We start from the raw sequence: 15,455 nt of genomic DNA, 5'->3' as shown, positions 1-15,455 counted from the left end.
TTTCAGGGGTGCAGCTGGTGCTTGACTGATTAAGTGCCAATATTTGGCATTTAAGTGGCCAGATTAACCTCATAAATACTCGTAGGACTGCATATAAGTCAGTCCTATCTTTATGCATTAATCCATAACTGGTTAAATGTTAAATATTGCACTTAACTGGCTGCGGAGCTCATTTTCAAAACAGATAAATGCCCCCCAAAAAGGCATAAAGTGGCACTTGGATGGTTAAATCGCCAAAATGTTCAAATTGCCATTTTCAAAACCTATTTTCTAGACAGTTTTCTATGCTGTTCACTTAAATTCCAAGGGGCATCTTAGCGGCGTGGTTTGAGCAGGACTTAGGACCTGGACGTTTTGTGGCGATAAACATTTTACAAATAGTCCAGGGCACAGTTTGGATGTTTGGGGCTCAACCTGTTTTGAAAATGAAGAAGTGCCAAAAAGGTTCCCAAACTGACCAGATAACCTTTGGGGAGTTGTAAGCATGCCCCCCCCAACACACACACTCTCCCAGTGGTTACTGACCTCCTCCCACCCCCCAAAGATGTGAAGGAAATAGTAAATTCATGCCTGTAAGACAGCTGCAGATGCTATAGCCAGTCCTATAAGAGCAGCAAGTAGGAGTCTAGAGTAGCCTGGTGGGTCAATGCAGTGGACTCCAAGAAGGGGGCCCATTTCCCACTCTAACTAGTAAACTTGTGGTGGAAAGTGTGATCCCATCAAAACCCTACTGCACTGACATATATGTGATACCTGCAGCCATAAGGGCTAGTAGAGTGGTAGACAGATGGATCCAGTAGGTTTGAGGGGAGTTTTGGAGGGCTCCCCAAACAATGTAATGGGGTTATGGTGAGATACCTGGGACCCCTTTATGTAAAGTTCGCTGCGGTGCTCCCTAGGTTGCCCCACTGCTCTGCTGAGACATCTGTGTGGCCAGTGTACTAAAAATGCCGGTCCCTCCTACCTCCAAATGGCTTATTTTTGCGTTTTTCATTTGGATGTTTTGTTTATCAAAAATGGTCAAAAAAGATAAACGCAATAAAATTTAATACATCTAGAAAGGTCAGTTTCAAAAATGAGCATTTTCTCTACCCAAATTTTGGATGTACTTCATAAAATGTCCAAACTTGGACTTAAGACATCTTATCAAAAATGACCCTCTACATGTAAGCCAGAAATTCAATACTGGTGCTGGGGGTGGGGGGAATCATTGATCATCACTGGCTCAATATTGGGCCCTAGGTGCCTGCATTTACAAACCTCTCACACACATAAATGTCTGGAGCATTAACACTAGAAAAACCCCTCCTCCTGATATTTGGACAGTGGGACATTGCCGATGATCTCCTAAGATCCGCGGTGAACCCAGAAATTCAATACTGGTGCCATATCCATTCACTGGTATCGAATTTCCAGTCTACTTTTGGCTGGCTGAGACATAGTCAGCTAGGTCAATACTCAGCAGTTAGCCAGCTAGGTCTCAATGGCTAAAGATAGATCACCATTTTGGTCGACCCTACCCTGGAGCAATGGCGGACACAAACCAGCTTTCTCTTACATATGGAACAGATTGTGGCCAAGCAGTGAGGTTCCTTTGAGAGATATCACAGAGATTGGGACTTGATCTTTACTCGATGGCCATTTGTGGACTTGTAGGAGTGTATTTGGGTGGGGGTGGGGGGTTAGGGGGTAAACATGTGTCTTGGATGTTGTCTATTGTTCATTATGTATGCTGAGTGGTTCTCTGTTTTATTTTCAATAAAAATTTAATAATTGAAAATGGTAAAAAAAAAAAAAAAAGATAGATCACCGTTTTAGGCAGCTCTATCCGATTGAAAAACTTAGCCAGTGAGTTACTGAATATTGGCAGCAGCGGCAATCTTGTTTTGCTCAAATTCACACATTGTTTCATTTATAGCTTGTGTTACCCTTGGCTGATTTTACCATCAGTAGCTCAAATGTTAGTACCGTATTTTCACGCATATAACGCACGCGTTATACGCGTTTTTACCTACCGCGCATACCCCTCGCGCGTTATATGCGTGAGCGCGGTATACAAAAGTTTTAAAACATAGTTCCCACCCCGCCCGACGCCCGATTCACCCCCCCAGCAGGACCACTCGCACCCCCACCCCGAACGACCACTCGCACGCGCTCCCACCCGCACCCGCATCCACGATCGGAGCAAGAGGGAGCCCAAGCCCTCTTGCCCGGCCGACTCCCCGACGTCCGATACATCCCCCCCCCCCCGGCAGGACCACTCGCACCCCCACCCCGAACGACCGCTCGCACGCGCTCCCACCCGCACCCGCATCCACGATCAGAGCAAGAGGGAGCCCAAGCCCTCTTGCCCGGCCGACTCCCCGACGTCCGATACATCCCCCCCCCCCGGCAGGACCACTCGCACCCCCACCCCGAAGGACCGCCGACTTCCCGACAATATCGGGCCAGAAGGGAGCCCAAACCCTCCTGGCCACGGCGACCCCCTAACCCCACCCCGCACTACATTACGGGCAGGAGGGATCCCAGGCCCTCCTGCCCTCGACGCAAACCCCCCTCCCCCCCAACGACCGCCCCCCCCAAGAACCTCCGACCGCCCCCCCAGCCGACCCGCGACCCCCCTGGCGACCCCCACGACCCCCCCACCCCCCTTCCCCGTACCTTTGGTAGTTGGCCGGACAGACGGGAGCCAAACCCGCCTGTCCGGCAGGCAGCCAACGAAGGAATGAGGCCGGATTGGCCCATCCATCCTAAAGCTCCGCCTACTGGTGGGGCCTAAGGCGCGTGGGCCAATCAGAATAGGCCCTGGAGCCTTAGGTCCCACCTGGGGGCGCGGCCTGAGGCACATGGTCGGGTTGGGCCCATGTGCCTCAGGCCGCGCCCCCAGGTGGGACCTAAGGCTCCAGGGCCTATTCTGATTGGCCCACGCGCCTTAGGCCCCACCAGTAGGCGGAGCTTTAGGATGGATGGGCCAATCCGGCCTCATTCCTTCGTTGGCTGCCTGCCGGACAGGCGGGTTTGGCTCCCGTCTGTCCGGCCAACTACCAAAGGTACGGGGAAGGGGGGTGGGGGGGTCGTGGGGGTCGCCAGGGGGGTCGCGGGTCGGCTGGGGGGGCGGTCGGAGGTTCTTGGGGGGGGCGGTCGTTGGGGGGGAGGGGGGTTTGCGTCGAGGGCAGGAGGGCCTGGGATCCCTCCTGCCCGTAATGTAGTGCGGGGTGGGGTTAGGGGGTCGCCGTGGCCAGGAGGGTTTGGGCTCCCTTCTGGCCCAACTACCAAAGGTACGGGGAAGGGGGGTGGGGGGGTCGTGGGGGTCGCCAGGGTGGTCGCGGGTCGGCTGGGGGGGCGGTCGTTGGGGGGAGGGGGGTTTGCGTCGAGGGCAGGAGGGCCTGGGATCCCTCCTGCCCGTAATGTAGTGCGGGGTGGGGTTAGGGGGTCGCCGTGGCCAGGAGGATTTGGGCTCCCTCCTGGCCCGATATTGTTGGGGAATCGGCGGTCCTTCGGGGGGAGGGATGTATCGGACGTCGGGGGGGGGGCATCAGGCTTTCAGGATGGGGACAGACCTTCAAGGGGGGACAGTGCACGGAAGTCAGGGGGGGTGAACGGAGAGTCGGGACAGCGCACGGAAAGTCAGGGCGGGCGAAAGGAGCGTCGGGCAGCATGCGCGGTATACCCGTGAGCGCGGTATACCAAAGTTTTTGTACATATCATCGTGATTTCTGCGCGCTATACCCGTGTGCGCGTTTTATACGGGTGCGCGTTATTTGCGTGAAAATACGGTACTTTCAAGACTTGATTACTGTAATGCGCTGTATCTAGGTATATCTACTGGCCGAGTCAACACATTGCAAATGCTGCTGCCCATTTAGTGATAGGGACATTGTGATCATCACATATAAATCTAGTTTTATGACAACAGCATTGGCTGCCTGTAAAGTACAGGGTTCAGCAGAAGATATTGTCTATAATCCATCAGGCGTTATATGCTCCAGTATCGTGGTTCTTTAAACAGATTTTGAAGGTGTACCGTCCTGGCAGATCAGAGAATATGATGTTGATATCTCATAATTTGATGGCAAAGGTTCATTATGCCTCTATAAGGGTTTCAATAGTTGCAGTAGCAGGAGTGAGATTATGGAATGAGTTGCCTGGCCTTTTGCATTCATGTACAAGTATTTATTTATTTAATTAGTTTTCTATTCCATTTTCCCCAAAGAGCTCAGAATAGGTTGCATGTTAAACATACATAGTATACAGTTAACAGGTTACAATTTGACATAATTACAGTACAAGTTTACAAGTTTATTCATGGCTTGCTATACCGACCATCACATGTATCTGGGCGGTTTACAATATTAAAAATTAGAAAGGTCTAATATAATTTTTGATTTAGGTGAGATAAAATAAAAAGAGGGTAAACCTAAAACTATGACAAATTAAGACTGATTAGAAACGAGAGGTTTTGGGGATGTTTATGAAAAATTTAATAAAGAAATTTAAAATAAATAAAAACATTTCATACAATAAAACAAAACAAATATCACTGCGCAGTCTTCCCAATCCAGTTACTAATCTAGCCCAATGAATTATACAGCAAAAACGCAGCTGCAAAAAAAATTGAGTTTTAAGCATTCTTTTAAAAGACTATCTACTATCGAGTTAGGATATAACCTTGTATTGTATTCATTAGGGAAATCCTGAAAACCCGATTGGATTCCGGCCTTCGAGGACCGCAGTTGCCCACCCCTGAGCTAGCTCAATGAAAAGTGCTACGTGACGTTTTAGCAGTACTGGTTGATGTTTTCAGAACTGCTTTGTTTTATTTTTACATCAAGATCTCTTTATTGTATTTTATTCATTACCTAAGGGATAGTTTATTATACTTTAGACCCCTAATGAAGGCATTCCACTGAAACACAAACCGTGTAGGGTCTTTTAATAAAATATCATCTTGATACTTCTTTATTCCTGAAGGCCCATTGTCCTTTTGTTTTGCATTTCTGGCTGAGTTTCTGGTGCTGTGGATTCCCTCTCTATGCCTATTATATATATATATATATATATATATATATATATATATATATATATATATATATACTAGTTGTTTAGCCCGTTGCTAGCAGCCCTTCTCCCTTACTTTTACCTCCTCCCTGTCCAGCAGCACCCCCACCCATTCCCTGCTCCCCCTATATAGCAGTAGCCCTTTTCCTTTTATCTCCCCCTGTTCAGCATCACCCCATTTCCAGCTCCCCATATCCAGCAGTAGCTATTCTCCTTTGCAGGAGCCCTTCTCCCTTCCTTTTATCCCCCCCCCTCCCGGTCTAGCAGTACCTCTTCCCTGCTTCCCCTATCCAGCAGTAGGCCTCCCTTCCTGTTACCTCCCCCCCTGTCCAGAATCACATCTTCCCCGCTCCTCCTGTACTGCAGCACCCCCTTACCTGCTCCCCCTGTCCAGTCCGGTGATCTCCAGCCAACAGGATGGCTCCTGCAGGGAGTCTAGTTCCTGTCCGGTACGCGCCAGGCGTGCGAGCCTGCTCCGCCCCCTCCCGACCTGCTGGGAGTATTTGAATTAGACCCGACGGTTCCTGTTGAGGGAAGCACTCCTCACCGGACTCAGCGGTGAACTCCAGCCATCGGGCCGACATCCGCCTTGGTTTTTTGTTTTTTTTTAGTTGAAAGATGCGGCGGTGGCTCCTCTCATGATCCCCGCCTGCGTCGGAAGTCCAACGCAGGCGGGGATCGTGAGATTAGCCACCGCCGCGTCTTTCAAAGAATCGTAAGCCGCGCATGCACACTTCCTATGTGTCAAATGCAGGGCTCACGTGACAGTGGATCGCAGGCACTCCTCTTGCTCTCTGGCTGGTGTTAACGTCTGGGGCATTTTTTATTGTTATGTGTAATCAAGGCAGAGATGAGAAGTGGCTCGAGCCGACGCGCTTCTGCTGGGGACTCGTACAGTCCAGTCCTTCTGGAGAGTGTAGGGCAGTGGGGCCGTAGTAAGAGCGGGGCATGCTGCAGTCTTGGCGGCCACGGACATACGGATCATGGAAGCACGCCGATAAGACTGCGCATGCGCCGCCTACGGTTTTATTATATAGATATATATATATATATATACAGTATTTATATGCCATGCATATTTATTATGCTCCTGACGAGAAGCTGGGATCTCCCGCAGAGTGGCCTCCGTTCCAGTGGCAGCAGAAGATGACATTTTAGGAAGACTTCTCCTGCTGCCACTGACAGCTAGGCTACCATTGGTTCCACTGTGGGAGGGGCTGGGTGTAGTTATGGATGGGACAGGTGGGGTTATGGGCAGAGTGGGGTGGAGTTATTGGCAGAGCGAGGCAGAGCTATGGGCGGAGTAGAAGGTCAGCCTCCTTGGTAGCTCTGTCATTATGTCTATCCTGAAACCACTGGATCTGCTTACAATCCTCATTTCTGTTAGGTCTCTCCAAGATGCATGATCTGGATCCCTTTTTAAACTAAATTTTGGTGTTAGTGTATAAGGCCTTGCACCAAGCTTTACCTAAAGTAGTGGCTACTTTGCTTGCTTTATATGTGTCATCTCGATCCCTGCATTCGCAATCTCAGCAATTTTTGATTGTTCCATCTATATGGAACATAGTTAAGGCAACTATTTGCTCCAGAGTTTTTGCTGTGGTGGGTCCCCAGCTATGGAACGTCCTTCCAGAAAAAGTTTGTCAAATTCCTTTTTTAATTTCCCGTAAATCTTTGAAGGATTACTTCTCTCAGAAGGCTTTTTTAAAAATCTGTGTTGGGGTTTGACATTATTGTTGTTTTCATTTATATGTTTTGATGAATTTATTATTTAGCATATAAGATTGTGTATTTTGAGAAAGTTTAAGTGTGGTATGTTTAGTATTTTAATGTTAGGGTGTGTTTGTTTACTTATTTTGTGTGTGGTTTTTCTGTAACCCCATAGATTTTTGGATATGCGGGATATAAATATTTTAAATAAATAAAGCAAATTGTTTCCTTATCCCCACTGCAGCCAGAAGAAATCCATCACCACCAGTAGGAGAACCATCCAACAGCTGATTTCAGTCTCATTCCCAATCCTAGGGGCGGCTGCCCTTTTTAATCTCTTTCTGAACATCTGTTTCTGTAAAGCGCTCATTTGAAAGGTATACAGAAAGCAGCATTGCCACAGAGTGTACATGCCATGTGGCAATGCAGACAACAGATTCCAGATGCATAATTTTACTGCATGCATTGGTGGTTTTCATCGGTTGGACATGATGAATGTATGCAGAAACTATTTACTACTATTTGTCATTTCTATAGCATTACCAAACGCACGCAGCACGTACATTAACACGCAAGAGACAGTCCTTGCTCGTAAAACCCTCGAAAGACCATTTCAAATCTTCGGCTTCCGGAGGAGTTGTTCTCTTCTATGGTAGTCACAGTTATCGTTCTGTTTCTTTCTCCCCTTTCCCTGCACTGAATAATATAAAACTAGCACATTGTTTAAAGAAGCTGAGAAGAATCTGCCTGTGGTTTCCCAACTGTGCAAAATACACTTATCTAAGTCTGCAGCGAGAGATCCTTTTCGTGACAATCTTTTCAGTCTGAGGCAGCCAGGGTTGCTGGATCTGGGGAGACAGAGGGCTAGATGCACTAAAATCTCTGATCACCTAACAATCGTGGCAAAACCAGTTTGACTGGTTTAGCGACCGATCGTATTTGCCGACCCGATACATAAAACGGCTCACCATGTTGTTTTCTGCGCGAAAACTCATTCTTCGATCCACCCATGCAAATTAGGGGCTAGATGCACTAAAGCCTCCGATTGTCTAACAGTCATCGCTAAACCGATTTGACTGGTTTAGCGACCGATTGTATTTGCTGACCCGATGCTCTAAACAGGCTCACCATGTAGTTTTCCATGTGGTCCTACAGTCTGATTCTGGCAGGCAAATGAGGTCATTAATATTAAAACTAGGCATCTGATCGACGTCCTAACCTTGCATGCCAGAATTGAAAACCTGAGAACTGTTGGTCAGCCTATTTTTTTTCTACGTCACAAATAAACATAAGAACATAAGAAGTTGCCCCCGCTGAGTCAGACCAGAGGTCCATCTTGCTCAGCGGTCCGCACCCACGACGGCCCATCAGGCCTAGTGCCTGAACAGTGGTCCCTGATTAATTTTGTAACTTACCTCTAATCCCATCCCTATAATATGCCTTTACTCTTATCTGTACCCCTCAATCCCTTTGTCTTCCAAGTACCTATCCAAAGCTTCTTTGAACCCCTGTAGCGTGCTCCTGTTTATCACATCCTCTGGTAGCACGTTCCATGTATCCACCACCCTCTGTGTGAAAAAGAACTTCCTGGCGTTTGTTCTAAACCTCTCCCCTTTCAATTTCTCTGAGTGCCCCCTTGTACTTATTGATCCCCTTAATTTGAAAAATCTGTCCCTGTCTATTTTTTCTATGCCCTTCATGATCTTGAAGGTTTCTATCATGTCTCCTCTAAGTCTCCGCTTTTCCAGGGAGAAAAGCCCTAGCTTTTTCAGTCTGTCAGTATATGAGAGGTCCTCCATGCCCTTTATTAGCTTAGTTGCTCTTCTCTGGACCCACTCAAGTACCTCCATGTCCTTCTTGAGGTACTGCGACCAGAACTGAACACAGTACTCCAGGTGCGGGCGCACCATAGCACGATACAGTGGCAGGATGACTTCCTTTGTCCTGGTCGTGATACCCTTCTTAATGATACCCAACATTCTGTTTGCTTTCCTTGAGGCCATGGCACACTGCGCCGACGCCTTCAATGTCGTGTCTACCATCACTCCCAGGTCTCTTTCAAGGTCGCTCACCCCTAGCGCTGATCCCCCCATTTTGTAAGTGAACATCAGGTTTTTTTTCCCTATATGCATGACCTTGCATTTCCCTATGTTGAAATGCCCACACCCTCCTGCCACTGCGACCTCCTCCATCGCCAGCCAAAATCGGCAGGAAGGATGCCCACTCCCTCCTGCCACCATAAACCCCCCTGCACTGACCTCCCCACAAGGTCCCCCCTGAACTGACCCCACCCCCGCTCTTTTCCTACAAACAAAAATCAGCAAGAGGGATGTCCACTCCCTCCTGCCACCGGATGCCCCCAGATCCCCCCCAACCCCGAACTTCCCCCATACCTGGAAATTAAGTGGCAGTAGGACGTATGCCCAGTCCCTCCTGGTCCTCAGGTCCACCATTGCAAAATTGCAGGCCTTCCCCTTCCTGGTGCATCCTGGGATGCATAGGGAGGGGCCTAAGGCAGCGCTTGGCTGGCCCGGAACTTCCTCTCCGATGTCAGAATTGACATCGGTGGGGGGGGGGGAGGCTGTGAGCCCGGTGCTTGTACGCGCCTGGCCTGGCAAGGGGGAAGCAGGGAGAACACAACGCAAAGGCAATGCGAGTCTATCGCACAGCCCTTGCGTTGCCTTTGCAATCTACTGGTCGATCGCGATCGACCTTTTGGGCACCCCTGTGGTATGGTGTGGTATAGTATGGTAGCTTTCAAAGGTAACCCTTCTTCTTCAGATCAGAAATAAGCAAATGTTGACAAATAGCAGTATATATAAGGAAAACATGAAAGCATTTCAGGGATGAGGGAGGGGTGGCTGGGTGGGCAAGAGACAGAGATGTGGCAGAGCACCAATGATTTTATGATAAGAATACTAAAAAGGAACTTTAAGATAATCCAAGAATGAAAAACCGTTGAAATCAAAATGATAAAATATTTTGACACTTACCAGACAGGACTTAACCTGGGCTTCCTTTCCCACTACAAAGACATTTAAAACTGCAGTCACCTCTCTGTCTCCTCCACCCATAAAAGATACATAAAAGATGAGTGGGAATCTTCTACCTACAGTTCTGCCAGTGGGTGGTGATGTTTCACTGACACATGTTCAATAGTGAGGGACAGGCAAGCTCTGCAGCACTCCTGATTAGTGACTGAAAACACAATATTTTGAAGTACTCCCCCTTATCAGCAGTGCAGTTGGAGGGCTCTCAGCTTAGAGGGAACAGTGGTAGGTGCATGAAATGATATTCGCTCTGCACAGAGGCATTCCTGGGGATGTAGTTTGAGCGGAGTGGAGTTGGAATTGCAATCTACATGCATATTTTATAAAATATCTTGGCACACACAGAGTACATGCACACCGTTACACGTCTGTAAAGCAGGGGTAAATGTGTTTGTGGGCACTTGCTTACTATTAAGGCTGATATAAAGGCATATATGATGCCTTTATAAAACAGGCTTTAATAAATGCATTTTTGAACTTCTCACCTGGTTGTCTTGTTATAAAAATTATACCCAGAAAGGACAATTTTCAAAAGGTAAATAAGGTCTGAAAATTGCTGTCCTTTTCTCAAGGTGCAAGTGTGCATGGGGATGAAAAGCACATAGACTTTTTATATTCAAGAGAAAAATAAGGTGGGCTTGTGGTGGAGTTAAGATGGAGAAGCCAAAAATGTATCATTTTGCATTCTGAGACACATTTCATATTACAGAAAAAAAATTCCTGCAGATAAAGTCTGTGAGGGAGTTTATAAAGGAAGAGTAAGCATGTAGAGGTGCAAAACCTATAAGCTGAAATGGCTGCAGATTTTGCACCTACCAGGGCAGTTTTGAAATCCTAATATTTCTTAAATTGCATATAAAACGTACACACCTGCCACCAGTGTCTTACAATTTACTCTTACAAATGCATCTTAAGCCAGATATCATGGGCTAAGTCAGGGGTGTCAAGTCCCGCCTCGAGGGTCACAATCCAGTCAGGTTTTCAGGATTTCCCCAATGAATATGCATGAGATCTATTAGCATACAATGAAAGCAGTGCATGTAAACAGATCTCATGCATATTCCTTGGGGAAATCCTGAAAACCCGACTGGATTGCGGCCCTCGAGGAGGAACTTTGACACCCCTGGGCTAAGTTCAACCAGAGGCAGCCTGTGATTTCTGGGCTCCAGCACTGAATATCTGGGCCAGTCTTGAACCACTTAAGTGCCGATATTCAGCCTTAACTAAAGTTAAGCTGGCCAAAGATAGGGTTCATATTTATGTGGTGCTATTTAGCTAACTAACTTGCCCCCTCCCCCTTTTATATCGTCGCATTAGGATTTTTTATTGCAGGCTACAGCGGTAAAAGCTCTGACGCTCATAAATTCCTACGAGTGTCGGAGCTTTTACCGCTGCAGCCTGTGATAAAAAAATCCTAACGCGGCTTCATAAAAGGGGGTGTTACCCAGTTAAGGGCTGAAATTCAGCACTTAAATGGTTACATGCCAGCTCTGCTCTTGACCACCCTCAGAATAACCAATTTTGTGCCGCTGAATCAACATATAACCCAGCATAGGTGATTTAACAAATTGCTTTGAATATTGACCCTAGTGTTCTTATGCTACGTGAAATGCAGTGCGAACATACCTTGGCCTTGCTGATTGTACAGTGCAAAGCGTTGTTTTCTTGATCATACAGCAAGCTAAAATCTAACGTCCCCAGGGTGGCTGGAAAAAAAAAAAAAAAAAAAAGACCAGAGAGCATCATTAGCTTTAGCTGCCAGGCAACTGTTATTTTGCTTTTAGCAGAACGAATGTAATGGATTTACTGCTGGCAACAACACAGAAGCCTCAAAAGCAATGAGACTGGAAATATGACCCCTTGCTTTAGATACTTGATAAGGTAACAAACAAGCTTGCAGGCAAAGGACGGTGGAACTAGTACAACTACGAAAGGAAACCAATGATTTCGGGGGGGGAGGGGGGAGGGGGGTAAGACACTCCACTGTACTTTGTCCCCCTAATTCTGTAATCTTAGCACCTAAGTGTAAGAAAATAAGCATTGCCATCCTGAGGGTCCATTAAGGTCAGAACAGACTCAGTGTTCCCGCTAAGCTGAGCTGGCCTGCGCTGGCGCACAAAATATTACATCGCAGCGCACAAGTTTCTCTTCACAGCGCACACACGCGTCGCAAAGGTAAGGGGAGGTAAGGTAAGGGGACGCATTGGGGGGATTGCACTTCCCCACAATTGCCATGCTTCGGTTCCTCTTCTTCCTTCCTTCCTCCCCCCCGCGGGACCCTGCGGCACCATCAACTCTTACTCCCTCTAATGTCGGCCCTGCAGCTCCAGACTTCCTCGCACCTTCTCCCCTCCCCCTTTGGATCGCTATTATTTTAAATGTTATAGCCGCGGAGCTGTATCCATCAGTGGAGATGTCTAACCTCGGCCTGCCCCGGAACTCTTACTGCAGCAGCCGCCCGTCTAGGCAGGAACAGGAAGTCACTGTTGCAGTAAGAGTTCCGGGGCAGGCCGAGGTTAGACATCTCCACTGATGGATACAGCTCCGCGGCTATAACATTTAAAATAATAGCGATCCAAAGGGGGAGGGGAGAAGGTGCGAGGAAGTCTGGAGCTGCAGGGCCGACATTAGAGGGAGTAAGAGTTGATGGTGCCGCAGGGTCCCGCGGGGGGGGGGGGGGGAGGAAGGAAGGAAGAAGAGGAACCGAAGCATGGCAATTGTGGGGAAGTGCAGAGCTGCAGGGAAGAGTGTTGCGGTACCCAGCTGGAGGGAGAAGGAAGATGAGGGAGGGAATTAAAGGAGATGCCAGGGCTTGGAGCGTAGGAGGAAGGTATGCCAGTCTAAGGGAAAAGGAAGGGGGAGATGTGAGAGCATGGAGGGGGAGCGAAAGATGGAAGAAAAGGAAAGGAGAGAGATGCCAGAGAATCAGGGAAGGGGAGATACCAGACTATGAGGAGAGGTGTGGGAGAGGGAAGGCGAGGAGAGAGATGCCAGACCAATGGGGTGAAAGGAGAGATGGAAGGGGGAGGCATACAGTTTCTGGAAGGGGCATAGAAGGAGAGAAGATGCCATATAGGGGAAGAGAGACGGCAGACAGTGGATGGAAGGAAGAGAGTTACAAGAAGATGAGGAAAGGAGAAACCACAGAAGACAAAGGTAGAAAAAAATTTCTATTTATTTATTGCTTTAGGAGACATGTGTCACTGTTTCTGTGAAGCATTGTATGCAGAGTCCAGCTTCTTGCTGGTTCAATTTAACCTTTGTCTATGTATTTTTATTTTATCCCCCCTTTTACAAAACTGTGAAGCGTTTTTAGCACCAGCCTTGGTGGTAGCAGCTCTGATGCTCAGAATTTTATGAGCATCAGAGCTGTTACCTCCGTAGCTAAAATCCACACTACAGTTTTGTAAAAGAGGGAGGGGTTAGTTTGTGATTACATATTCCTTACTAGGCGAAGGTGTTTTCTGTGTTCTGTGTGTTCGAAAGACATGGTTTTCTGTTAGGATTGACGGTGTAGGATTGATCTGTGCTGGTCTGGCTTGTTTAGTTTTACAATGGGTGTATTGATGTACTGTTCACTGCAATATGTAAGATGCTGCCTTTTCCTAGGTACTCATGTGTGACGTGTGGCTTGTTACTAAAAATCACGTTTTTCGTACAGATGGGGGGGGGGGTGCCAAAAAATGATGGGCCCCGGATGTTACATATGCTAGGTACGCCACTGTATGTAAAGATACCAGAAAGCTGGCGTAGCAAAAACTTCTAAGTTTTGAGTATTTAACCCTCCCACAATCTCACGGGCACTCGTTTCAAGTTTATTGAGATTTTGATTTAAACGCAATATCAAATATTTTCAATGCGTATAACAAAAATAAATTTGGGGAAATAAATAAAACCATTTGAACCAGTGTTCCCGCTAAGCTGCGCTGGCGTGCGCTGGCGCACAAAATATTACATCGCAGCGCACACGTTTCTCGTCACAGCGCACGATCGGAAGAGGCGTACGGCAGATGGCAGGGCGGCGAGAGGAGAATCGGGCGAGTTGGCTCATAACTTGCTGGCGCCCGATATTTTTGGCTCACGGTGAAAAAAGTTTGCTCACAACACCCGCCCGCTTAGAGGGAACACTAGAAGTACTTGGCAAGATCCCAAAAGAGTAAAATAGATTTTATGCTGCTTATCTTAGAGCAAAAAGTCAGATATCTACAAATAATAATAAATTATTACTTATAATGACTGGGGTTGCCATTCAACAAATTACATATAATTGGAAAAATTGGAATAGATTAAATTATAATTTTTGGTGGAACTCCTTATGTCATATTTATAAAATGGGGAGACATTGCAATACAACAGGGTTGTTTCAGGAAATTTCAAGATATTTGGGAGCCATTAACAAAGTATTGTAATGATTAGAAAAATCTTGTTTCCCTTAAATTTACAAGTTCAATTATGGGGTGGGAGGGAGGGTATATTTATTGTTACATGTTGTATAAGTATAAGTATAAGTATTGATTATATGATAGATAAGGGTGGGGAGGGGGGAGATAAGAGATATGTATCATTGTTGATTATTAAGTGATATATTTATGGTTATTTGTATGGATATGTTATCACACTTATTATAAGTTTAAAAATGAATAAAGATTTATTAAAAAAAAAAAAGAAAGAAGCAGTGGATTTTCCCAAATCTATCTTAATAATGGCTTATGGACTTTTAGGAAATTATCTGAACCTTTTTTAAACCCTGCTAAGCTAACTGCTTTTACCACATTTTCTAGCAATTAATTCCATTTGCACACAAAAAAAAATAAATAAATGGGCTTAAAGTGTACATTTAGCCATTTCAACATGTAGCCATTTCAAAACATTAACATGGGAGAACTACTATTCTAGCCAGTTTACAATAAAACAGTGGCATACTAAGGGAGGGGTAGGGGTGGAATCCACCTCAGGTACAGCCCATAAGGGGGGGCTCCCAGGGTCCAAGAACTTCTTCCCCTTCAGCAGCAGCAGCCTTCACAACTCGCTGCTCTGCCGGCATCAGGCCTTCCTTACTGCTGGGGCCTGCCTTCATGAATAATAATAAACTTTATTTTTATATAACGCAAGTGCCACAAATAGTTCAGAGGAAGAGACAATATACAGACAGCGATAACACAAAAAAACTTTCAAAATTACATTAACATGTTAAGATTAATCGAGTTCATCTGGGAGTGTTTTAGGAATGCGTCAAGGCCGAAGTGCAGTCAGAGAAATTTGTCAAAGAGATAAGTTTTGATGAAAACAGGAAGTAGGCCGGACCATCAGAAAGGAAGGCCTGACACCACTGTTGACGATGAGAGAGAGAGGTGACATCATCATGCTGAACCAGCACATGTACGGATGCCCTTCCAACATGGTCCCGAGGACAAGAATAGGTTTAGGGGGCAGGGCTAGGACGGAATGGGGCATGACATGGGCCGGGGCTCGGTAGAACTGGGCATACCTGGCCTTTAGGGCTCCTTTTACTAAGGTGTATTAGGGCATTAGCGCGCAGAGTAGTGCGTGCTACAAAGCAGTGTGCCCTAGACGCTAATGCTGCCATAGAGCTTGCGTTATTTTCTGCTATTGCACGGTTTTGAGCAGGCTAAAAAT

General features: G+C 46.8%; 1 protein-coding gene across 1 annotated transcript in view; it reads right to left on the bottom strand.

Moving 5' to 3' along the window:
* DOC2B (double C2 domain beta) overlaps nt 1-15,455 on the bottom strand; it is a 451,468-nt gene that overhangs the window by 296,229 nt on the left and 139,784 nt on the right. The window contains exon 2 of the mRNA XM_033922682.1: nt 11,445-11,524. Coding sequence (XP_033778573.1) covers nt 11,445-11,524 — 80 coding nt within the window. The remainder of the gene's footprint in view (nt 1-11,444; nt 11,525-15,455) is intronic.

This window comes from Geotrypetes seraphini, chromosome 15 (assembly GCF_902459505.1).
Source record: "Geotrypetes seraphini chromosome 15, aGeoSer1.1, whole genome shotgun sequence".
Lineage (NCBI taxonomy): Eukaryota > Metazoa > Chordata > Amphibia > Gymnophiona > Dermophiidae > Geotrypetes > Geotrypetes seraphini.
Note: the sequence above shows the minus strand (reverse complement) of the source record. Positions and strands in the feature narration are given on the sequence as shown.